We start from the raw sequence: 25,556 nt of genomic DNA on the forward strand, positions 1-25,556 counted from the left end.
TAGGCAGGTAATGGGATTCTTGGTCTTTAAAGTTTGAGACAATCTTTTGACTAGTTTGAGAACATGCAAACACATACAGCCTAATGAAATAACTTAGTAGTTGGCCAGTTGATCTCAAAGTGCTTTTGCATTCTAAAATACATCCCAAAAACCCATGACCAGACATTCAGAATAAAAGATTAAGAGGGTCATTTTCAATGGATTTGTGAGTTAAAGATTAAACTTATCAAGTTTGCACCGGGCAAGAGAATGTTTCTGCATGACAACACAAAAGCGTTCACATCCGTGAAACAAAGCCTTCATACAGGACATACCTAAACAAGAAACCTTCAGAACACACAAACTTCTGGTAGCGTTCTCATATTTTATTTCAATTAATCCACAAAGACACAGAAATAAATTACAGCAGTTTTTGTTAAGAAACCTGTTTTAACAAATGACAAGATTCCTGATTAAACATGATCATTGAAAACGTGTAGCTTTAGCCATTGCTTGTCTCAATTCCACTTTCAAGACAATACATTACAGGTGACAACTGGAGTCATCTAGTATGAATTCAGAAATCAGCCACTCATGAAACCATAAGCTGATGTTTAATATCTGTTCAAATCCCTTGCACATGCTTGTTTCTTCCCTGCAAAAGAAGTTTTATTTAATTTGCAGTCAGCATCGCACATACAAAAAAGGTAACTGGCCTAAGGTTGAGCTATATGAACATACTACATGACACTAAATCTTAAGTCAGAGCCATTTCTCAATACAAATTTCTTCATTTATCCAGGACAGGATTTTCCTTTCCCAGACCATTAGTATGGATTCCATTCCAGAGGACCAGCCAGATTAGAATAAATGGACCCAATAACTATCATAAGCTTCCTAAGATTTTTTCCAATTTAGGTTGGCTATGTCTATATAAAGTTCTAACAATTACCGTGCAGGTTTCCACTAGTCCAAACTAATTTTGGTTTTTGTTTGTTTGTTTTCAGGTAAGGAATAAATTAAACTTCTTTAGATATAGAAGGCAATCCATCCAACTAACATCTGATAATCCTTTTTAAACTACATACCTGGAGACCAACCAGTTTACAAGGAACTCTTTTCACATGTTTATCACAGGTTCATAGAGCACCAACACACCTGAGAAACCCAAAAAAGTAAGATTTACATGAAACTGATACCAAGACGCAGATAACATGATAATCAGATGACAGTTCAAAACCTACCTACAAGCTATTAATAAAGTTGATTTAGTAGCTTCCTGAAGTTCAGTAGTTTCATGAATGTGTTGTTCCTCTCACCATGATCCAAAGAAGAGTTTCAACCTCGCCTCTGGGTTTGAGAGAGAACTTTTATACCCCTCTGTGTTGGCCACTTAAGACACTGCCAGACTTAAGAGGGCAAAGCATAAAAGGGGAGTAGATTATAGCACTATTTTTTTCTTATTAACTAAGATAATCTGAATTTACCATTTACTCAAGAGATTACAATTTGCATGAAATCTGTGAATTATCAAAAAGCAAGTTTTAAAAACTATCTACAATTGTCATTAGACTAGAGCATACTTACCTTCTAGCAGATGGTTCTGTTCATTCTTAAGAAGTCCTGAGCAGTGCTTCTAATTTAGGCGTGATCATCCATGTCTAGAATATTTCAAACATAAAGTTGCTATGTGGGACCTCTAAACAGGCCAAAAAAAAGAGACAAAAAGTATTAAATTATAATATAATTTATATCATCTAATTACAGACCTTTTTAAAGCCATATTCTACAGACTTGCTATTACATTGAATTAGACCTTCTTAAAGTCAGTCTACAAAGTTGCAGAAGTCATTTACATATCAAGACTATCAAATCAAGACCTAGAGCAAAAGGTAGTCAGTGGTTCAATCTGTTGAAAAGATTGTTTTAATTAGCCTGTTTAAACTACACAGAACATATTTTTAACATCTTTTAAAATATACTGCTAATCAGAAACAATGGAAAGTTTATTAAGCCTAAATTGCTTTTAGTGTTGACACTACCCTGAAGTAAGCTGTAAATTCTAGATTTAACAGACTTTACCAGCCAGTTCTTTGCTACCTTGTGCCTAATTAAATATACCTTGTAACAAATTATACACTCTCAACCAAGAGAGACATCAAGTCACTGTTACAGACATACAAGATGAGGCCAAAAGCCTATGTAATGAGTGACTGTTCTTCGTTTGAAACATTAAGTCCATTTGAACTTAGGTGCCTGCAGCCTTCAGTACCCTAAACGCTGCAGGTTATAACTGCAATTTTCTTGATGCAGCCTATAAAAAGAAACCGCTGCACTGAAATCAGATTTAAGGTCTGCGCAGCTCAACACCTATAATTTAGAGAAGAGCAGAAGGGTACCAATGAACACAAATACTCCTTCGTCTCACAGCGACACAGACCAGTACCCTCAGATATACGTTCGTCTTTAAGTGGTACAAAGTCTGAGGATCCAAAGCTCTCCATTTCTGAAGCCCAAAGCCCTAGCTAACCAGCCCCAGGCTGTGAGGTGTGCGATGAGGTCGGCGTGCCCCCTTACCTATAGCAGTTCGAAGGCACGACTCCAGATCCCCAGCGCTTCCCACTGGCCAGGCCTACTGTCCTGGGCCTCCTGCCCACGCCGGGCGCAGCCGAGCGCGGCAGGCCAGCGGACAAAGCTTTCGGGGGCATTGGAAGGCCTTGCCGGTACCTTGGGACGCTTTCTGCCGCCTTCCTCCCCGCCGGGCGGCCCACCCCACACACTGCGGAGGGAGAGAGAGAGAGAAAGAAGTCAGCCCGGAGCAGCAGGGCGGGGAACGGGGAGGAAGGGAGGGGGAACCGCTTGTGCCTCACGACAGGATGCAGGGCGGAGGGGACGGCTCCGCACTGGGTTTCTGTGAGGGAAAGGCGCTCTATCCCCCTGTGTTGACTCCCCGGAGCACCGCCAGGCTCCGAGAGGGCAAGATGTGAAGGGAAGACCCGAGCAGGTCCCACTTCGTCCCCCCGCACCCCGCCCGTTGGGAGCCCGGAGGTCCCCGTGGGAGCGGCTGCGGCCGCCTTACCGCGGCGGCGGGCGCTGGGGAAAGAGGGAGGGCGGCGCCTCCCGGGGCCTTAAATACCTCCCGCCGCTCCCGCGAGACCCCGCGGGGGCGTCGCTGTTGATTGGTCGAGCTGGCGCACGTGACCCCGCGAGGGGGGAAGGGCGGGAGGGCGCCCCTGCGGGGCCTGAGGCGACCGAGCCGCGCACCGGTGCTCCCAGCGAAACGTTAAGGGGAGAGGCCGCCGCGCTGCGCCTCCCCGCCCGCGCTGCCCCGCGGGGAGACCGAGTGGGGCTGCCCCTGGAACGGGGGCACGGCCAGTGACCCCGGGCCGCGGCGGTCGGGGAGGAGGGAGCGGCCTTCTGCCTCAGGGAGAAGCGCCCCGCTTTGCTCGGTCGCGCTCCCTGCGGCGGTCAGTCAGGGGCGGACCCGCGGCCTGCGTCACGAGGGGGCTTTTGTCTTCGTTGGGATATAATTGTCGATTTCTGCCCAGGCCAAACTCGGGGGGCCCGGAGGTCTTTTGCACACAGAAGCAAAAGCGTCTTTGGTGTGAAGTAGCAGCTGTGTAGCAGTTTTGAGGAACTAAATACTGCTGATCTCTGTCTAAACTGCCATCTAAGCCCTGCTTTAGGAGGCTTAGGATCTGTCTGTAAGGATAGCGAAGTAAGCCTCAAGCCTGCGCTAATACCCTCGCTGACGTTACAGCGTATGTGGCTTGCTCTAGAGCACGCCTGGGCTGCAGCTCACAGGGTGGCACGGTGGAACCAGGCCTGCCCTCCTGCAAGTTAGTGCACAACATGGATGCAAAACACAGCTATTGTTCTACCTCAGCTAAGATGTGCTGCCTGACTGGGGACACTACTAAGAGGTTTTAGGGTGAGTACAAGCAGATTAGCATAAACTGGGAATTAGTAATTTGTAGTACAGAGACTCTGAACATTGCCCAGCCAAGCTAGTAGGTAGGAACCACAGCGTCTTGGTTCCCGTGGAGTTCTGAATTCAATGAAAGTCTCTGCTTCACAAAGAGGTGGCTATATTGCTGATAACTTGTAGCTTCCTGCCTCAGTGAGAAACAGTGTGTCTTGGCTCATACTGAGTTGCTACCAGCACAGCACCTGTAAGCGTGTGGAAAGAAAATAACAGGTTGGCCCACTATCCCTGCCAGCTTTCTGAACCCTGCATTTAAACTACCCTCAGCAGATCTAAACCTATCAGTTTCCGCCTGAAACAAACAGTCACATAGTTGCAATCGAGGGATAGCTTTAGAAATTGTTTCCTATCACTTCTAATTACTTTTTCAGTCTAATTCTTGATACTTGCTTAAAACATGGTTGCAGGTGTAATCCCTGGTGCCAGTCAGTTTATTGTGAGTGCATAGGGATTCAAAAGCTGTCTCTGGGCTCTAGGTAAGTCATTCTCTGCATATGAATTTGAGACATGTAGCTTCAGGTTATTTCAAGTGGGATTCTCTGCAATGACCATTTTCTACAGTTAGACACATAAGTCAGATCGTCCTTTCTTGTAATGTGGCCAAAAAGATGAATTGGCATCCAACCTTCACATTTTTACCACCTGTGCCAGTGGGATGTATATCAAGCTCAGTGTCTTCTCTTCCAGTAGAGAATGTAAACTGGCACCTCTGTTAGCACAGCAAACCAGTGATCAGTGTCCATCCCAGATGAGTATTTTAATCATTCAGATAAAATCCTACTAGTTTTTCTTCCCCTGCATGAGCTTTCTTCTGTCTTCCCCATACAAACTTTGCATTGTTTGCCTTCTCTCTGGTTCCATGAGGCTTACTTTCTTGTCTGATAGTGGCACAACTTCAAGAAGAGAGATGCAGAGGCCACCTGCCCTGTTTGTCCTTTCTTTTCAGCGTGAGAGGTTAGCAGGTTCTACACATGCCCAGGAAAAATTGTCAGACACCTGGTCAACTACACCAGTAGATGTTGTGAGGTCTGTTTACATTAGGGCACTTCCACTTTAGGTAGTCATGGAGAAGAATATTGAAAGTCTGCATTTTGAAGTTAGCTAAGTGGCAGCTGGGTGTCTTGGTTGTTTTGTAGATTTAGTGTTGAGCTTTTTAAGGTGTCTGTGGTGATCTGAACCCAACTGTACAAATCTTGAAGAGTTGTGCTCTAATCAGTCAAGTCTCTCTTTGTGGGATGCGTGAATTTAATGTCAAAGTCACAGACCTTATACCTCTCTCAGCTGAAAGACACTTGAAAAACATTTGTTTAAAAACATCATGTTGGGCTCACCACAATGCACAATTGTCATTAATGTTTCATTTCAATCTCACTGTTTTTTCTCCACACTGATATGAAGGAAAACAAAGCAAGTAAAATCTTAATGGGACCATCAGTCTTTGCAGATGGATGACAGCATCCATCTGCATTAAATAATTGGCAGGTTTGGGACCTTAGAATGTAGCAGCCTTTTTAAAATTATTTTTTTACTTGATTAAAACTTTGATATGCTAATATAATAAAAATGTAATTTGATTAATTTATGCCACAATTTGCATAAAATGAAAAGGCTATTTTAAATTCATGCTGAAAATAGAGTAAATGCCATTTACAGCCTGTCTGCTGTCAAAATATCCTTTGTGATTTGTCCTCAGAATCTATGTTAGTTAAAATTAAAGCCTGTAGAATAGAAGAAAAATAATAAGTAATATCTTTGGAGAAGAAGAGGAGGGCAAGCCAGAATTGTTATTTCCTTTCCAGAGGCAGAAATAACAATACATTTCTGTTAGAAACTTAAGTTCTCTGTTATTTTTGCTCAGTGAGTCTTTTCTTGTTTGATAAATTATTTCCATGGCTAAAAATTTATCTCTTTCTAGCCAATACATATGATTAGAACTTAAATAGTATCTTTCCAACTGAAAGCACATTTTGTATAGGTAAGAAAAATGCCAGTAAAGTTTGCTAGTGAACTCCCTTGCTGAATAAAATACCTGAAAAAGAGGCCATTCTTCAAGCTTCTACCTCACAGAAGTATGGGAATATTTTCAGTTGAGTATTGAGTGTCAGGGAAGATCAATGTTATGTAAACTGATGAAGCAATCAATACACAGAAGTTCTCTTATCGTCACTGTTCAGAGCTCCTAATGTAATTTTTTAAAAACACAATTAAGCAGAAGGAAAAAGGCAAGAGTAAGATATTATGAGATAATCACACCTCTAGGCCATTACTGAACATTGAACTGACTAAAGGCCTAAACAGCCTCTTCATAGAATAGGCTGTTTAATGGTTATCACTATAGAACTATTAGTCCCTTTTATCTAGTCAGTCCGCTTTTGGTGTATTTGACATCAATGTATTTGCATCTGTCTTATTCTGCTGGTTTTGGGCTTTCAAATCTGATGTCTGGCCAAAAAAAAAAAGAAGTCAGATGCTGTAAATGTATTTGGTTTTCTTCTGCAAAATAGCAATTTCTGAGAAAAATGAAAAGATGGTATTTCCTCTCTGCCAACTAGTATAATGTTTACATTAGCAAATACAGGCAAGATTCAGAGACTAATTTAATATGAAGTTTTATTTTCTGTGCTTCATATTTGGTAAGTGACAGTATGACTTAGGATTCTAAAGATAAAGTTTTACTGTATTTTATATCAAGAAAGATAATTTCTCAGTTAATTTGAAAATTTTGGGTAGGGGTTGCTTTGAAGCTGACAGTCTTCAAGAAGAATAGTGATTCCAGAGTTGAGGTAATTTTTTTTTTTTTTTTTTTAGACTAAGGGGCCCCCAGGAGACACCCCACATTTTCTGTGGATTGCCATGAATTTTTCATGGACTACAATTCACTCTGACCATTAGAATTTCAGGTGTAAATAGAGTGGCTTCCCGTGGACCTGCTATGATCCATACACTACAGCCTCAGTCCATGGTCTGCAAGTTGCCATTCGGCATTGTACTAAAGCTTCCAATCTGTTCTGCAGTGGGGGCCAAGCTTCATGGAAAATCTTTAGTCCTCATGCTTGTGTCTACATATTTTCCATTCTGTTAAAGACATATTGATATTTTTTGTAGAACATAATTTAATGTGAGATACAAAATATTTAAAAAAAATATAAAATGCTAAATAAACATACATTGTCAGCACTGAAAGTATTTCAGACATCTGAATTCTCTTTTAATTCCTATTATATATTTTCCCACCTTCCAGAAAACCTGAGTATTTTTTTAACTGCCTTTTCCATTAATATGCCCTTTTAATTGCCTGGAAATTTATCCTAAATTTGATTCTGTTCCAAACACTTGTTCAGCAAAACTGGCTGATGATTAGCCATTTCTGGACCAGAGTTTATTACAAGAAAAACATATATGAACCCTCTGTGGAATTTTCCAAGATTTCTGGAGAGGAAATGCAATATCCTCTTTGTAGTACAGAGTGAGCAGATATTCTAGTCCCAGCTTTGCTGCTAACTTTCCTGTGTAACTTTGGACAAATTGCTAAATTTCTTCTGCCTCTTTTCTTGCTTTGTAAAAGAAGCTAATATTAACTTGCCACCCAATAATTTGACAAGTCTGAGTGAACGTTTGCAAAGTACTCTGAGAATGTCAGATGGAAAATGTTATGAAAGTCCACTAGCCGAAGAGGATATTTACAATAGGTTCTTATTTTATTTAGTGAAATAAAAATGTTCAAGCGTATAACCAGATGAGACCAGGACTGATCTAAAATTAAATGCAGGAGGCATTTTTTGACCTTTCAACAGAAATTATATAAGCACTCATAGGTTATAAATAGTCCTTTGTTTCCCTTCTCTTTGTCTAACACTCAGAAGAAACACAGGGTTAGTTGTTTGTTATGAAGAGATAGGGCAATGCTTTAGAGTGGAAACAATTGTTCACTGTTCTGTATTTATACAGTTCCTATAATGTTTGTAACTAGCATTTGTTGCTTTTCTTAGCACTTTTTTATCTTCAAAAAGCCACAGAAATAAACTTTCTAGACCTGAAAATGACAACACCAGAAGAAAACCCAAACACTCACCACCCCATTTCAAGTGTGAAAGTTTCTTTTCTCTTTACCTGTTTGATATGTGACTGAAGAGAAAAAAAGCCAGTGCTAAACTATTGTTAAACTGGTACATAAATACTTGTATATTATTTCCTATTTTTATTACAAATTCTCAGAAATAAGACATGAAATGTGTCCACCCTTAAATGAAAGTATTTTTATTCATGTTGAGGATAATGATATTGAATTCTTCACAGAATGCCATGTGTGCATGTATATATGTTCATATTTCCAAATATGTTTAGTTTCAACAGTAGTCCTTTCCTTGAACAACCAATAAATGCTTAACTAACAGCAATTTAATTTTGTGGTTAAAAAAAAAAAAAAGTTTAACAAACAGAAGCCACCTGAAACCTTACCCTGAAGTCAAATAATTGTCATCAGTGAGAAAGCAACAGTATGAAAATACCACTTACCTTTTTCTTACTTTTTTATTTTCCTACTTTGTGTGATTTCTCTGGGGTTCATATTATGGGAATAATATACTTGACATTAAAATATATGTGAGGTAAATGGCTTTATTAGTTACCACACTTCATTTCATTTAGATTTTTAATCACCTTTCAAACCCGTTCATTTGCTTCATAACTTTTCACTGAGAGCAAGTACAATTATATACAGTAAATTGGAATAAATGGGCTGCAGCAAAGAGTACACAATTAGGCTTCTGGAATAAAAGGGATCTGAGTTTAAAAACCAGCCATAGTGCAGTACTGTCAGTCTCTATAGGCTACTTAGAAAATGCACTGGAGACCAATCAGGCCTTGATTGCTTCAGAATGGAGGCTGGGGGTGGCCACTCCTGAAATGACACCTAGGCTTAATTCCCATTTCCCTTGGTTATGTTGAGAAAACTTGTGGCATTATGTATAATCCAGTCCTCAGAGTTTAAGCAAATTAAACACTTGGGATCAAATTCACACATAATGTAAGACCATGAACTTAATAGAATTAAAGCAAACAAAATTTTTTTTTTGTCAGTGTTACATTATTTGATGGCTCTCTTACGTAGTGATTTGTGGATTTATGAAGCAGTTTAGTAGCCCTGATGACTTTACTCCATAATGTCCAAAAATCTTTCTCCATCCTGTACTTCAAATGTCTGCAATGATTTAATATAACTAATCCAACTTACTGAGGAAAGGAAGTTCTGTCTCTGTGACAACTTCATTTTGAGTTTCTTTTCTGAAACTGTCAGCAGGATGCCAACTAGTGCCAAATTTGATACCGTTTTTATGAAGTGGTCACTCGTCCACAATGAGCTGGACTGAGGCTACTTACCTAACAGTATTCTCAGGCTAGGAATGTATCTTTAGATGCTACTGCTGGTGCCAGATTTTTGTTAATAATCACGGACCTTCTTTTGAAATAAAAAAAATTACTGTCTTCAGAATGTTTCCTGTAAATCAAGCCTGTGGGGACAGGCTGTCTAGACTGAAATTATTATATTCTAGCTTCATGAAGTAAAAAGCGTAGCCAAGCCTGAGTGTGCCATACTTCCAGGTGCCCTTAGGAGCAGAGGTGCCTGTAGAAATGTTATCAGTTCTCTCTTCAGTTGAATGACTTCCTCAGCATAGCAGAGGGACAACAAACGGGCCTTAAGCTTCTGCTGAAAACAGCAACATCCGCTAAGGAAAAGGGGAATTCTAAGATGAGGCATTGCCCTGGCTGAACTCTGTTCTTGCTTCTCTCAGAGATTTGCTGTGCGGCCTCAAGTTAGCTATGTAACAACCTTGTGCCTACTATCACGGGTGTAACCTTAATACGCTCTTACTGCTCTATCTCGGAGAAAGGCATGGGCTTTGACTGACTTGTGTTTGAAGAGGAACTGAGATTATTGGATGAACAGTGCTGTACAAATGCCGCGTGTTGTAAACTCGTGAGTGAGCACTTTGGCACGAAGACGCGTGGTGTGGTCGTGGTCCCAGAAGAGCGTTTGCGAAGATAAACGTCGTCTGCGTGAATGGCAATGCAAAGCACCTACTGTGGGCAGTAAATGACATTCCGGCCCGCTGTTCTGGGGTTTGCGAGTGCCTGGGCTGCTGCGTACCTCAAATTAGGCGGAGAGAGCACGTCCCGGAGCACAGCGCGGCCGCCACAGCCGCACCCCCGTGCCGACCTGCCCGGGCTCTGCCTTGCCGGCCTCCCCCCCGCTGCCTGCCAATGTGACTCCGTATGCGCTGAAGCCCGACGTTTGCAGCCCTGTGCCCGCTCCGGGCCTGGCGATTCAGACGCGCCCGTCGATTCAGACGCGCCCGTCCCAGGCCGCTGCGTGCCGCCGGCGGGGCGCCGGGCCGGGCCGGGCCGGGCCGGGCCGGGCCGGGCGAGGCGGCAGGGGCAGCCCCCCCGCGCCCCCTCCTCCCCGCCGCGCATTGGCTGCGGCGGCAGCAGCAGCCGCCCCGGCCGGGCCCGCCGGGGTGCCCCGAGCCGGTGACTGCCTCTGACCTCCCCCTTCCCCGGCGCTGTCAGAGCGGATCAGCGGGCGCGGCGCTGCAATGGAGCGGCGAGCGGCAACGGCAGCCGCCAGGAGAGGAGGAGGAGGAGGAGAAGGAGGAGGAGGAGGAGGAAGGGGGAGATTAGCGCGGTGCCGGCTGGCGCAGAGGCGCGGCTGAGCGCTCCAGCGGGAGCCCGGGGCCCTGCGGGCCGTGCGAGAGTCAGAGGCGGAAGGAGCGGAGATGCGGCTGCTCTCCCCGCGCTGCTGAACCTCCCGGCCACTCGCCCGGAGGAGGGAGGGCAGGAAGGTCCGTCCTTCTCGCCGCGCCGCGGGCGCGAAGGGTGCCCGTGCAGTCCCCTCCTCTTGCTTTTATCCCAGCCCCGGAGCAGGAGCCGCCGCCGCCGCCCCCTCTCCCTTCCTGCGCTCTTCCCACCATGAGCGGGGCTGTTTTCACCTTATAAAGATGGCGGTGTGGGATCGCTGCAACCTTTAGACTCATGACTGTCAGAAACATCGCCTCCATCTGTAATATGGTGAGTGCTGGCGGGCAGGCGCGCCGGCGGGGGGCGGCACAGCAGCCCCTCCGGGGGCAGGCCCTGCTGGGGCCGGCGGAGGGGCGGCTGGGGGGGCTCCCCCCAGGGGCGCCAGGCAGAGGAAGCGACCGCATCCCTGCGCCCGGCGGCGGGGGAGCCGGGCAGGCTGCGCCGGGACGTGCCCGGGCTGGAGTCGGCCGCCGGAGAGCGGCGACGTCCCGAGGAGTTTTCCCGGAGCGGCCCGGGAGCGGGCCGGGGAGGGACGGAGATGCTGAGCCGGTGCGGGGCCCTCCGGAGCCGAGGTGGCCCGGCCGATGCGCGTTGCAGACGGAGCCGCAGCCCGCCCTTCCTCCTCCTGCCCTTCCTCTTGCCCTAAGAATCCTGCGAAAGGACCCCAAAGTTGGGCTCTGAATGCTCGTTAGGTCAGTGACCCCACTTAACCCTCTCAGGCCGGGCAGGTACCCTGCGGTCACAGGGGGCCAGGAGCTCCCCCGGTTACGCAGAAAACGAGGATGTTTAGGTGCCTGATAACGCGCTTTGGGATTCCGACGGTAGCTACCTGTTCTAGGAAGTCTTGGCTTTAGAGCAAACATCAGTGTTTAGCTTGCACTGCGTGCCACTCGGAGAGGACTGCTGTTTGTTAAGTACTCTTGAATCACTTAGCTTTCTCTAAATCAGACTAGGCAATTAGGAAGTAATAAGGAAATATTAATATTTTTGTTTGTATGTTCAGCCTTGGCTGCTTTCCTCCCCAGGAACAGCTGAAAGGACACTTTCTGCATTGTGCTTGGGACCAATTTTAATCCTAACAAACCTGGAGCATCTGATTGTGTTTAGATTTTTGAAACTTCTTGGTGGGGGAAGGGAGACCTCAAACTTTGTCTGTCAAAGGCTTAATACAGTGAGGCAGTAATGAACTTGCCAAAGAAATGGGTGTGTGCTAAGCACCCCAATGCAAACAGAAGAGAAGCTTATTTCTGCACATTTTATTGTTTTAGTCTGTAATTTTCCCCCTTATTTCCAGGTTCTTCAAGAGCAGCTACATGCAGTTGCCAGCTTCCCTCCATGTGGTGCCCCAGCATGCCTTGTGCTGGTGATGCCACACATACCATTCATCTGCCCTGGAGAATGGAGCCTACCTCTAGGGTAAGGCAACAGGCACAGCCCCAGAGGCCTGGCTCCTGCGGGGTCAGCAGCAGTGGTCTGGGGGAGGGAGTGCGGATTGCGAGCCTGCTCCCCTTCCACGTGCCCACACTTCCACTTAAGTGGGCTTGCTTTTTTGTTTTCAACCAGATGCCCAGACATCCCATGCATAGTTCTGACTTAAGCCTCAGTCCTCACTTTGAAATGCCTGCTCTGAAATGCAGAGAGGAAGGGTTGGATTTGGGGTTAAAAAAACTTAATACAAAATCCAGACTTGGGGTAAAATAATCTGGGTGCTCACCTTTCTTCACCAACAGTAAGTAGTTTTCTAAGCTTTTCATTGCTCTTAATCATTTCCAGTCCTGTGGGCCAGTGGGCCAGGGATACTGCAAAGAAAGGTTTAGGAAACAGTACATGGCTGAGGAGAAAACCTGGGCACACTTAACCTTCCTTCTGAGGCAGTCTCTGTTTTTTATTGCTGATGAATGGTGGGTGTGATGCCCCGCAGACTGCGTAAGAGAGCACCGCATGAAGGGGAGCTGGAGACTCTTAGGTGGTTGTAAGACTTTAGCATTGGCATGAAGTACTAGGAACTCCATTATTTCTTTCATGCGCTTCAAACAGATGCACTTGCATACAGTACGCTTCTCCCAAAGACTGAAGAGATTCACAGCAAAACTGAGGAGGTTGTTCTAATGGTGTGCTGCTCAGCTGTCACTGCCAGTATATCCTGCAAAAGTAGCATCCGAGAAATGGGGAGACTGCAAGGAAGAGTTAGAGCCTCGGGGAGAAAAAGCATGCAAGGGCTCATAGTTCAAGGTAATTCCAGTTCATGGTAGCAGTACTGTGACAGAAGGTGAAGTTGGTGTAACAATAATGATGTTTTAAAGCTACGTATTCCTTGGGACCTGTGTACTTAGCTTTTAGAGATGTTGTGTTGTGCTGATCACATTTAGTCTTTTCTGGATAACCCACAGGGGCTGGAAAATCTTTTAGGAAAAAAAGCTGAGATTTTCAGAAAGCTACAGGAATTTGGGGCTGTGAGAAAAACATAAATTCTTGGAAGTATTGGCAACACTGCATTATGGCTCTTCCAAAAAGGTGTTGGCTTAGATGAGTTGGTGGACTTGAACTCAATGGTCTGTAGGAGGAACTATGACAACCCTCCATAAGAATGGGACTTTGGAAGGTTAGAGGTATATAAGAAAATCTTTTACCTGTATAAAACCTGAATATTTGCAGTGCTAGTTTGATATAGGGCATCTGTAGAAATCTACCAGACAAAGATATTAATTCCCAGAACTTGTTGCTGCACTATAACATAGTGCTTGAAGAACTGAACTACTTAGAATTTGTGGACTAAGAAATAGCTGCAACATTCTTAGGTAATATAATATATTTTAGTATATAATGCTGCATAATAGTATGTTTCTAAGTTTTTTAACCTGGTTGAACACAGTAATGAAAAAAAAAAAGTTCTGTTCTTCTTTATCTTTTTCCGTTCCTGTTCCACTTGAGAGTGTTCACAGAGATTTTTTTTTTTCCTTAACTTTTGCAAAAAAATGGATGATGCTTGGCTGATTTTCAGGGGGCGGGGAGCAGGAGGATGGAGAGAGATAGAGGAAGGAATTGATCCTGAAATATTTGTCCTTCTCTGAATGCAACATAGATTATGTTTTCAATGGTAGTCCTTTCTTGACAAAGTCTTTTGTGTTTGTTTGTCCAAGTACTTTCATGTCCTGAAGGGGAAAAATAGATGAAATTTAGCTCAAGGGAACTTGGGTAGTCAGCATTGCAGGATGCATGTTTGCTATTTAATTGACTGCCTGAGGTCTAGTATCTCAGGTTGTAGTTTTGGTCTCCCGAAGACGGTAGAGATTCAGTCTTTTCCAGGAAGGATCAAAACAAGTGTAGTGAAGCAAGGAAGCCAGGGACAGTATGTAACTTGCTTGCAAAAGAGGTCTAGTACACTGGATAAGCTCTGCCTCATGCTGAGGCAGACACAGTAGGAGGTAACCAGTAAGAAAAAATGTTAGGTGCAAAACTTTCCACTTGGCACATTTATTTGTAGTAAATATTCAAATGCACAACCTTCTAGAATTAAACAAAATTCCTGTATTGTCTTTTACCGGTTTTGTCCCCTTGGTTATAATAATGATAGTTTTGTAACTAACAGCTTAATGACACCAAAGAGCTAAAACTTGTTCTGCTGGGCTGGAGGGGATGAAGGCAACTGTGCCTGAAGGAATCAGTGGGACTCTTATCTGGGCACAGTGGCCACCCTCGCTGATTTGGAGGTCTAGTCCCCAAGGTGTTCCCCTTACCTGCCTTTCAGACACCGGGAAAGTTTATCCACTCTGTCTGCACACCAGGTTCACCACAGGAGGTATACAATCATGTGTACAATCATTATGTAGGACAGGTACGGTAGATGTGAAGAAGCATGAGATACACTGAAGAAACCCGGTTTGAGGGAATAGCAACACCCGGTGCCGTGTAACCCTTGTAGACTGTAGACACAAACTAGGGATGTGCTGTAATCCTCTTTGGTATTGTTTCTGTGAGATAACCTGATGACTCAAGTACAAAATGCTGTTTCAGAGTAGATAGGCACGGTGGCATTTTAAGATTGTTGTTACTGAAATCCTCTGCAGTATGTTTCTCTGTTGATGAGCTTTTGGTACAGTCTTGAGTTCTAAGTTAAGCTTATGCTGCAGGTGTGGCCTAGGGATGTTACTGTCATGTAGAGTGAAGGACATCTAACCATTTGAGAATGTATTGACATATATTTTTACAGAGATGGCTAACAAGCTCTGTGGACCATATTTCTCCTAAGTACCTTTTAGTATTCTGCTGAGAACAGGTATTAATCACCCCTTTCATAATTTTGTAATAGTATTTCAAATAATCTGATCTGTACTTCAGAGTGCTCTGTCAACTTAATAAATGGGACATTCTGAACACATTTGGATCAAGGTATCATCTGAGATACCTCACAGTTGTATAGGTATTCTTTGGAAAAACATTGCAGTTCCTCAGATAAATTTTGGGGTTTATTAACTGGGCTTTCATGTTACCCGTTCTTCTCATAGTCTCTATGAGTTTCATAATAATTGGTGTTTTTCTTCAGGAAAACATTCACAAAATTCACCAGGTATTATGTGAATACCTGTGAATTTCAGCTTTCATTTAAAAAAAAAACCAAAAAAAAAGTTTCTGAACATCCTAGAAACTAGTTGTAGAGAAAAACATAAAAACCTGGGAATCTCTATATTCAGGAAGCAAATAAGAATAACTGTTGGATTTTTTGTTTGTTCGTTTGTTTTTAATGTCATGATTTTAAAGACTCATTGCAGGATTTGTTTGAATATAGGGCATTGGCAGAGTGATGACTCCAACTACAAATATAGATCTGGAAAATGCTTGATATCAAGAAAATTACAATTGTAATGCTGTAAAAATAGTCAAATTCTGCTTCATACAATAAGAATGTTATTGGATTACAGAATTGATCACTATGACTTTCAACTGGATTTATTCATTTGGACAACCTGCAGTGTATAATTTCTTCATCACTTTTAAAACTTCTCATAAACAGAGATTAAGGCAGAATAATACATGCCTAGACAGTTAAAACAGCTATCTGAAGGCGTATTTAGATTGATAAAGGAAAATAGATTTTTACATCTGAAAAGACTATTTACAGGCAGTTCAAGCAATGCAATTCTAGAAGCGTAGTCTCGAGTGCGCAATTTCAGTATGACATATATAGAAAATATGAAAAATATAGAGAATGTGAAGTCTAATTATTCTAACACCTTTCTGAAGTAATGAGAAACTTGAGAGTATGGCTGACAAATGGGTACTGGACTGACAAACAAAAAGTGTGCATTCCATCGAAAGATGAACAGAAGTCCACAAAAGATATTTTTTATTGGATAGAGGCGGATATGCAAAATGAGAAACATCCTAATATACAATTTCCACTGTATAACCTGGACTAATGACTGAGGCTTGTCTTGCATGAATACCTACCTTTTTATGGCTAAAGTGGTTATCATGCTCTTACTAGTTGTTTAGAAGATAAGCACAACAGGACAATTCATGAATACAATGTGTGGTTTACAGTGCGTTTCTGTTAGACACATATAGTCTTTGTCTTCAAGTTGCTGAATTAAGAGCAAACAAATGGTTATGCTAAATACCTTAATAAAGGAACCTCTTAAATACAGCTCAGCAAGGCTGAGTGAGTCTGCATTGTGGAAGAGATGGGATGAAAAGCAGACTCCGGACCCTGATTAACTGTGCATGGTGGGCAAGTGCCACGCAGAAGGTGAGGTGCTGATGGGCTTGAAGAGCCACAATCTGTAGAGTGTAAATCGTGGCCAGTCAGAGAAGCAGTCAGCAAAGTCTCTTCTGCTGATCTTCCTTTAGCCTCTAGAAACTGTCCTTGGCTGGCTGTTTGGTAGACACACTTATATACATTTATATACGTTATGTAGTCTTAACACCACAATGTATCAGTACTTCTGGGGAAGAAATGAGCTTGCATTTCCACTGTCAGGGCTCCATTGTAAGCATGTTTTAGGTGTGCTCAGCCTTTGCACAGAAGGCTGCTGTGCTGACGGTTTCAAGCCAGCCATTACTGGATATTGCATGTTGCGGTTATTTAATCTGATTTCACAATTAATGACCTAATAATAGTTGCATCTAAACTGTCCTAGGACAATAAAGTCTCCAACTGTCCACTGGAATGCCATTTGATAAACCTATGTTATTTCTGATGTATGTCTGTCAAACTTAAAGATTTCCCGTGATGGTGACTACATCATCTCTCTAGGCAGTCTATCCCAATGCTTCAATGTCTTTACGACTAGAATGTTTCCTAATGTCTTACCTGAATCTACATTACTGTAATTTGAGCTTGGTAGTTTTCATCCTGTCTACCCTTAAGATTGACAACAGACTACTTCCCTTCTGTAACAAACTATATACTTGAAAATATTGTCATGCCCTGCCTCAACCTTTTCTGTCTTATGCAACACAACCCTGTTCAACCCTTTTTTACAGGTCGTTTTCCTCTAGAGTTGAGTTTTTCTTTTTCACTGCCTTCTTTTGGATTCTCTCCAGTTACCTTCATCTTTCTTGAAACCTAGCACCCAAACCCGGATGTAAAATCCTGTCTGAAGTCTTACCAGTGACAAGTTAAACAGGAAAGTTACTTTAAGAACTTCATAGACTCCTGTCTGTAAGAATTTCATTATGTTGTCCACATTTTTTGTTGTTGTGTTTTTTTTAAAATAGCATTGCATAGCTGATCCTTATTCATCTTATACTACACTGTGGCCTCTAGACTTTTTTTTTTTCTTTTCTTTTTTTTTTTAAGCACTACTACCTTAGTCAGCTGTTTCCCATTCTGTACATGTGCAAGTGATTCTTTTCTTCATGTGCAGAATCTTGCACTTGTCTCAGCTGAATTTCAACAGTTTTTAGAGCATTTCTCAAAAAGAGAAACATTGTCAAAAATTGCCTGTCAAAATAATTTTGAATTCTAAACCTGTCCTGCAACATAACTGCAGCCCTTATAACTCCTGTTATATTGAGATTTAATGAAGATATTCTTTATTCTGTCTCCAGGTAATCAAAGACTACTCCAGCTGGTGCAGCTGTGCTGAAGTCTAGAATGTGCCTTGCCTTTAGAATGCTCTGGGGCACCACGTATGCAGCCTGGGTGGCCCAGACAAAAATGTTATTGAAGAAATTATAGTCTGTAAGCAAATCTTAGTCTCTTTTTCACTTGTGAGGCCATCTTGAGGTTATGTGTTCTGAAGAAGGAAACAAGCCAAAAAAAAAAAGTTTCTGCTACTTGTTCCAGCAAAAGCCTGAGTGCCACTAATCCAAGAACAATTAAGCTGGGAATGGAGACAACCTCATGAGAGAATACTGAGTTGCAGTTTGGTAAAGGTTGTCTAATCATGGAAACTTTAAAGGTCAATATTTTTTTAAAAATTCTTATGGATTTAGGTACTGAACTTGCAGTACTTCACTAGAACCTGACTTCCAGTACTTGGTTGCTTTGTGCTTTGAGAAAACCAAGTTTTTTAAGCTATATAAAACTGAGTGCCTTGAACACTTTGTCCAAGATTTTAAGTGGTTCAGGATTTCAGGCCTCTAAATTTTTATCAGTTTCTTGGTAACCACACAGTAGAGTGCTGAAGTTATTTATGGTATATGTAATACTTAGATCTGTGATTAGAGCGAGTTCAGTGCATCCAGCAAAAAATAAGTTAGACATCTCCTTTCAAGCTCTTATAATTTGCCTTAATGATCAGAAAACTCTTTGGAGAAAATGCACAAAAATAACTTATTTATTTAGATACATTGTCTTAAATCACCTGTCTTTCAAAAATGTGAGTACACAGTGGTTTTTCAGTCAGTCAATATCCTTTTACTGTTTACTGTGTTCCCCTATGTTTTTCACAGCATCCTCTCTTTCCTCTTTTATCTTGTGGCAACAAAGACCCAAAATAGCTCTGCTGGAGGAACAATAAAACATTTCTTTGCAGAAAGAAAAAAAAGCTAATCTGGTTAAATTCAACCATCTTGTGGGACTTACTTACACTTTAAAAACTACAGAAACCTTTCCGGTTTGACATTTAATATCTGTGAGTTTGGAAGAAGGCTGGCTCAGCTATTCCAGTTACTCACCATACCTCTCTGAAAGTCGAGGTTGTCCCTGAGGATAGTCAAAGTCCAACACTGAGGACAGGTGATGTGTCTGTTGAAAGCAGTTGGATATATACTGCATGGTGTGACATTGCTTGCTCTTCTCTTACTCTCGTTTTCTTTGTGTTGCTTCTGGGAGCTATGTTTGGATTTTATTTAGTTGCTTCCTCTCTTTTGAGTTATGCATCACTACCATTTGTTGGCCAGGAGGCCTTCCACATCTTTCTTTATCTTCTTTTTCCCTTCCCTCCCATATGCTGTGCCGTCCAAAATCCTGGAACTCAGGCTGCCTGGCCCTCAAGCCATTTCTATTTTTATTCTAATTTCTCTTCTACCAGCCCAAACGTCACCCTTAGTTTGTCTTAAGTCTTCAGTTTCTCCCTTCAGGAAACAACTCTATTTCTAGCACATTTCTCTCACTTTCCCTGAATACTAAGAAAAAGAAATCTAGTTCACAGCTGTATATGATCTGAAGCCCTTTGTCATGGACCAGCCATCTTCCTGCGTGCATTTCTTGTTCTTTATATATTTGTTAAATTTTTGTTTTCACAATTCAACTTTTATGTGTTTTTTCTTGTATTTTTTAGATTTTCTTGTGACTAAGATATTTCTTGTTATTTCTTACATTGTATTTTATTGTTTGATGGTTATTTTTATTGTGTTTCTGTTTATTTGGCGATAACCAAATTTAATAACCTATTTAATAGGTTTTCCATAGGTGACATGAAATGTCCTAATTTCTTTACTGCACTCATTTACTTTAAATTAAGCACATGCATATTTCTAGAAAGTTGGTGCCAATTTTTAAAGCTCTGTCATACTAGAAAGTTGAGTCTGATTTGCTGTCTTCTGTTTGCAGAATCTCTCATATTAGCTCTGTTCCATTTCTCATCCACCATAGAATAACTGTAGTTAGGTTATTTTGCGACATGTGATTTAATGATCTAATCTGATGTCTTCCCCCCCCCGTTATTTTGTTTACATGCTAAAGTGCAAAGGAACAGGAGGTGTTTTTACTTAGTCTGTTTCACTTGATGCAAAGCACATATTAAACTCTTAGCAACATTATCAGAAATTTCAGCTGAAAAGATAACTGGCAGACTTATCCGTTGGAAGGCCTAGAGCAAAATAACAAGAGGATAAAATATAGGTCATATGGCCAGAATGTTTTTGGAGTAATGCTGTGGTAGAAATCTTGGCTTAGCCTGAACTGTCCCATGCTTGGCTATGTCTCCAACTGTATGTCTTTGCCATTTTATAAGGGCTGAATACTGATTGTTGAATTAAGTGGTAAAACTTCAGAGGAATCAAGGTTCACCAACACCACAGAATATATAGTAGGAGTTTCCACATTGACCTAGTTCTCATTCTCATAAGGTCTGGCTACCACAGTCACTTTGTTGCATTTCCTTCATTAGTGTATTCTTTTAAGAAGGAGCGAGTCTCCTTTATTTTCTCTATACCCTAATATGAATTTATTTAATAGTCTCAGATCCCGGTTCATTAACCTATGTGGTCTCTCCTCATTTCAGGCTCTGTGGCCGCACTGCCACTCTTGCTTCTTTTTATGAAACTCCAGTAGATTCAGCTGCAGTAGGATATTTCTCCTAGCTGAAGTACAGGACTGTTTATGAAACCATAGAGAATGGATTGCATTAAAAATGTTTGAGCAGGTTTTCACTGCAGAAGTGACCAAAATGACTTGCTGGGAGTGGGAACAAGCACAACCATGCTTAAAACAATGTTAAATAATCATGGTTGATTTTTGCTGTAGATTAACCTCAATAGGCTAACATGTTTTCTATATTTGATACAGCTGGTTTAAATTGAGTTCTGAATCATCTTTAACACATCTCTAATAACATTTTTTCCAGTTTAAACCTGGCTTGCATGTACAGTTTCTGGTATACTTTGGTTGCAAAAATTTCCAATTTCTTCTTCTGCCATCATGTCAATTGCTTCTTGAGGAGACTTCCTATGCAAAACATGTAATATGTATGCATTGTGGCATGGTTTGAGTTTACTAAGTAGTCTGTCTACATTTTTTTCTTCATGTAAGAAATATATCCTGCTTTGAAGTATTAGGTGTCTGTATTTCTTACCTGTTTTCCTACTCTTCTTTTTCTATGAATTTAACAGTATATTTTTGGAGACCTTAAAATAAACCAGACTGAAATTGCCCTTGATATAAGAAGGCACAATTCCTAATGAAGTCCATGGGAGTTATGTCAGCTTACCCAAAGATTTAATTTAGCCTCTCTGTTTTATTGGGAAACAGGCACACAGTGCTTCATTTTCTATTTGCAACAGCCAAGGCCTGGTTTTGGAGAGGTAGAGCTCTACTATGAGCTGTTACTAAGCATATGTTGTTTCAACACCATGTACTTTTGGAAATTTCCATGCAATATATAGTTTTTATATGAAGATCAGTTAGGGCACATAATGGATTTGTTTGGTTTTCAGTGATAATTTTGTTTGGTAAATCCTGATTCTTGCTCTTTCTCACAATATTTACAAGACAATTTAAATGCTCAAAAGGATTTGTAAAACCATCTGGCATCCTTTGAAGTAAGAAACCCTGGCCCCGGAGGAAAGTCAAGTGAGTAATGTAGGAGCAACCAGTTAGCAAAATACTTGCATTCTACTTATCTAACAGCATACACTAACCTGTAGTTTATGAAAGAGTAGGAGGTTATTTTTTAGAGATGTTATTTTCCATGAATTCTAGAGGGAGAATTTTTTACAGTGTGGAAAATACTTCCTGCAAAACTGGAAAACCACTCATTTCATTCTTATGTTAGGGAACTTGATTTGAACACTAAAAGTGTAATCAAAGAAAACCTTTGCTTTGATCTGAATGCTGTAGAATGAGTATTAATATGAAGATGGTTTCTTCAGAAGCTGCATTAATCTTTTGTAGTCATGTTTTTCTTTTATCAGACAAGGTTTTGAGGGTAACAGTGGCTGTTTGCTTCACTGTTAATATCAGATAAGCAAAAGTCTATCAGTTTCCTCTCTCTCAGGAAGTCCGATGCTTTTGCTGAATCTGTGCTTCTTTGGCAAGGCTGACTTTCCAAGCAAAGAAACTAATCTTCATATGGAACATACATAATTATCACATTGTCATCTCTGTTGAAAGGTAGCCAATAATCACTTTGTATAGATCCTTCCTGTTTCCAAGTTTCTCGCTGAGGCTTGGCAGAGCCTGGTGAGGACATATAACATACCCCTTAAGCTTTGCATGGAGCCTTGTGCAGGTAAAGTACTTCAGTCTCAAAGGGAATGCCTGGGAAATCACATACACTTGGTCTGAGCAATGAGCTATGTGTATATGTGAGAAAGGGAGAGACTGGAAAGAGGTCTGATAAGGGGATGTGAAATACAAAATCTTTGGAGCTTTTCTGGAAGCTGCCAACTTGAAGGAGCTGTTTTACTTTCAAGGCTTGCAAATTCTCAAAGAGCACCTGTGCTGAGTTTCACACCACTGATTCTGTTGACTAAAATAATCTTTTTTTGATGAGTTAACATGAAATAATAATCTAGTATAGCAAGTAGTGGTGATGGCAGGTGCAGTAAGAAAACACAAATCAGGCTTTGGGGAGAGGATGGGGGAGGGACACCAGAATTACTGAATCTGATTACCAGTAACTTTGAAAATTTTAGCTGATGACGTCTCTGAACAAATGATATATCGAACGAACTCAGGAACATAGGAAATTTCAGCAATTTTCAGATGTTTTACATGTTGGCATGTTTGCAGGGGCATTTTACATGGTTTTATGAAAGTCAACCAACTGTTCTGTTCTTGTGTGATGGAAATTCTAAGGCATAATATATTACTGCTTCACACTGCAGAGCATGCTCAGTAAGGAAATAAATGTATGATGTCGGTTAAGCACTTATCATGCAGATTAAAAATTGGCTAACTGATAGGTCTTGAATAAATGTATGTAGGGAGTACTTGTCCAAATACACCCATTTTGTGAGGTCCTACAGGGATCTATATGCTTATAGAGTGAATAGGAGTGATTACATTTACTTTGCCAGCAATCTAGCTTGCTTGCTTGCATGGTAATCTAAGCTTGTTCAAAAATGGGCATTTTAATATATCAAAACTACAGGTAACATATAAAATTAGTGGTTGTACTTCACCAACCAATAGTTGTGGAAGCAACTTTGCTGTTGGAGTGAAGATACAGCTGAACATAACTTGCCACACTGAGGCAGTGACTAAGAGATGTAACAGTGCTTGGGCTTATGCACCCTTTGATGTTAGATAAGACAAAATAGCAGATATATTACACTTGCTTTTAACATTTGTGATGTTGTTACTAGAACTGGGTGCCAGCCTGGACCCCAAGTATTGTTAAAGGCTGTTGATGAATTAGAAGGAATTCAGAGGAGTTTCAGTAATGCTTAGAAAACCTACCATACATCTAGGAACTGGTTTATCCAAGATAACTTTAAGGGTTTTGCTTAAGATCAAAAAGTATCTTTATGAGGGAAGAGGGTAATGGGACCCAGCTGTTCACGTACACAGTAAAAACAAGGAGGAGGTGGGTGTGGGGAGAACCACTGTTGTTGTGGCCTGTTCACTTCTATTCAGCCATTACTACAGTGTCTAGGTCAGGCCAGCTCCACTACCTAGAACCACAAATATTTTTATTGGCTCGTATGACTCATACTGGCCCATCAGTAAGGCAGAGTTAGCTTGGTTAATTGTAGCTGAAAGGAAAAAATAAGTTTCTGTCTTGATGCTGTCCATAACGTCTTTTAGAATCTTAATATTCTAAATAATTTCTTCTCTCTTTTTTTATAGGGCACCAATGCCTCTGCTCTGGAAAAAGACATTGGCCCAGAGCAGTTTCCAATCAATGAACACTACTTTGGCTTGGTCAATGTAAGTACCATTTTCAGTAGGCAAACCATAAACAGAACTATGGCTTTGAAGTTACTTGAGCTTTGGTTTCTTTTTTTTTTTTTTCCTCCCCCAATCCTGTTCTAAGGTAGGATTGCCTTTTTTTGAAAAAGTGCCACTCATGTTCCAATTTTAGGCAAAGTGGATTGCAAAATTGTATCAGTTGTTTGAAGATAGCTTCATACACCCCCAGAGAAAACAGTTTACTGTTCTATGGATGTTTCCAGGGATTAGAACCTGCAGCTCAATAACGTTAAAAGTCTATTTTAGCTATGAAACATGAGGGGAAAAGTGATGGAAGTATGTACAAGCTTAGGTACAGCAGTCTGCATTGGGGACTCTCTTAGGAGGAGCTTTTTTATCTGACTAAGGAGAGAATGAGTGAGAAGGGTGTTTAATCACTTGTTTATTCCCATATAAATAAAACAGATAGAGTAACTCTTTCCGTTGAAAACATTAGTCATTCTGCTACTGAGCAGTAGGATAGAGCCCAGCAAGAGTATATAAATATATGGAAACAAGCTTAAGGAGATCCACTACAATAAATATATCTCTTGCATGTGGAAACTTTTACTTTGTATGCTAGTTAATTTAGAACACCATAGTTTTTTTCTGTGAAGTGTCGGGGTGGGTGTGGAAATATATTCCTACAGCAGCTGCATGGCAAAATGGCTGGTATGTGACAGGGGCACAGAAGCCAGAAGTTGAATGAAGCAACTAGTTTTATTGTGATGCACAGGGATTAAGACTGTTTTTAATTTTACATGGCAGTTTGGGAACACCTGCTACTGTAACTCCGTGCTGCAGGCATTGTATTTTTGCCGGCCATTTCGGGAAAATGTATTATCATACAAGGCCCAACAGAAAAAGAAGGAAAATCTCTTGACTTGCCTAGCAGATCTTTTCCATAGTATTGCTACTCAGAAGAAGAAAGTTGGAGTTATTCCACCAAAGAAGTTCATATCAAGGTTACGAAAAGAGAACGGTAAGTGTAAAACTGGAATCCTCTTAGACATTTATACATTGATCAGGAAAGTATAAATAAATATTGGGCAATGTGGTCATATTAATCAGATGTTCAGGTTAGATTTGTAAATTGCTTTTAGTACTTTTGGGGGTTTAGATATTAATATTTCAGTATCTGTGTACGTGATATTACACTTGAAATAACCATACCAGGTTTCATAATTTCCGAGAGGTGCATGAATTAATGATGTTGTCACAGTATGGTGGGACAGACCGCACTGTACAGTGAGCTAGGGCTGGGAATAGGTTGACACTCTGCTGTAATTTTTAAATTTTTTTTTGGAGAGTATGGCAGAGAGAAACATTGAGAGCAGTTGGCTGTATAGAAACTGTGTGACCTAGGAGTGCTACAGGCACCACTAGTCCAAAACACTGGAGGATAAGTAACTGTATGTATGTGGGAGTGTTGAGTGGACTACACATCGACTGCTGCTCTTTTTCTTAGAAGTCTTTGTGAAGCATCAGGCCCTTTTTGAGCATTAGGTTGGCAACAGCATATGCCTAATCTTGCAGTAGTTCTGTCTAAGGGATATGAGGAACATCTTGAAATAAGGAAGCCTGCCACACAGCTCCATTTTGGCCTGGATTCGTATCAATGTGGGTGGTATGCTTAGAAACAGGGGAGCTTTGAATGAAGAGACCAAGTACAAATCAAACACCTGGAAGAAATTGCTTCCTGGTGACAGCATATAAATAGGCAGACTGTTCATTCCA

General features: G+C 41.4%; 1 protein-coding gene, 2 long non-coding RNA genes and 1 other non-coding gene across 11 annotated transcripts in view; 2 read left to right on the plus strand and 2 right to left on the minus strand.

Annotated features, from left to right (window-relative positions):
• Positions 1-344: 344 nt before the first annotated feature.
• Positions 345-3,055, minus strand: LOC138686548 (uncharacterized). Of its 7 annotated transcripts, none has more exons than XR_011325910.1 (5): positions 2,557-3,055; positions 1,567-1,640; positions 1,228-1,329; positions 1,068-1,137; positions 345-634 (listed from the first exon to the last, which is right to left on the minus strand). It is a non-coding gene; the product is annotated as an uncharacterized lncRNA (long non-coding RNA). The 7 variants fall into 7 exon arrangements; XR_011325905.1 differs by having other exon boundaries at positions 1,224-1,329; XR_011325906.1 differs by having other exon boundaries at positions 1,224-1,388.
• Positions 1,284-1,401, minus strand: LOC138688081 (small nucleolar RNA SNORA26). The gene has a single exon (XR_011327148.1). It is a non-coding gene; the product is annotated as a small nucleolar RNA SNORA26 (small nucleolar RNA).
• Positions 3,056-3,192: 137 nt separating the features above from the next.
• Positions 3,193-8,361, plus strand: LOC138686549 (uncharacterized). The gene is made up of 2 exons (XR_011325911.1): positions 3,193-3,910; positions 6,773-8,361. It is a non-coding gene; the product is annotated as an uncharacterized lncRNA (long non-coding RNA).
• A 2,009-nt stretch (positions 8,362-10,370) lies between these two features.
• Positions 10,371-25,556, plus strand: part of USP46 (ubiquitin specific peptidase 46) — a 35,619-nt gene continuing 20,433 nt past the window's right edge. Inside the window, exons 1-4 of one of the 2 annotated variants that reach the window (XM_069790312.1) lie at positions 10,371-11,029; positions 12,054-12,175; positions 23,718-23,798; positions 24,588-24,801. In XM_069790312.1, the coding sequence (XP_069646413.1) occupies positions 12,095-12,175; positions 23,718-23,798; positions 24,588-24,801 (376 nt within the window). In that variant the 5' untranslated portion in view covers positions 10,371-11,029; positions 12,054-12,094. The remainder of the gene's footprint in view (positions 11,030-12,053; positions 12,176-23,717; positions 23,799-24,587; positions 24,802-25,556) is intronic. The other variant, XM_069790323.1, reaches the window with a different exon arrangement.

The sequence above is a fragment of the Haliaeetus albicilla genome, chromosome 1, assembly GCF_947461875.1.
Source record: "Haliaeetus albicilla chromosome 1, bHalAlb1.1, whole genome shotgun sequence".
NCBI lineage: Eukaryota > Metazoa > Chordata > Aves > Accipitriformes > Accipitridae > Haliaeetus > Haliaeetus albicilla.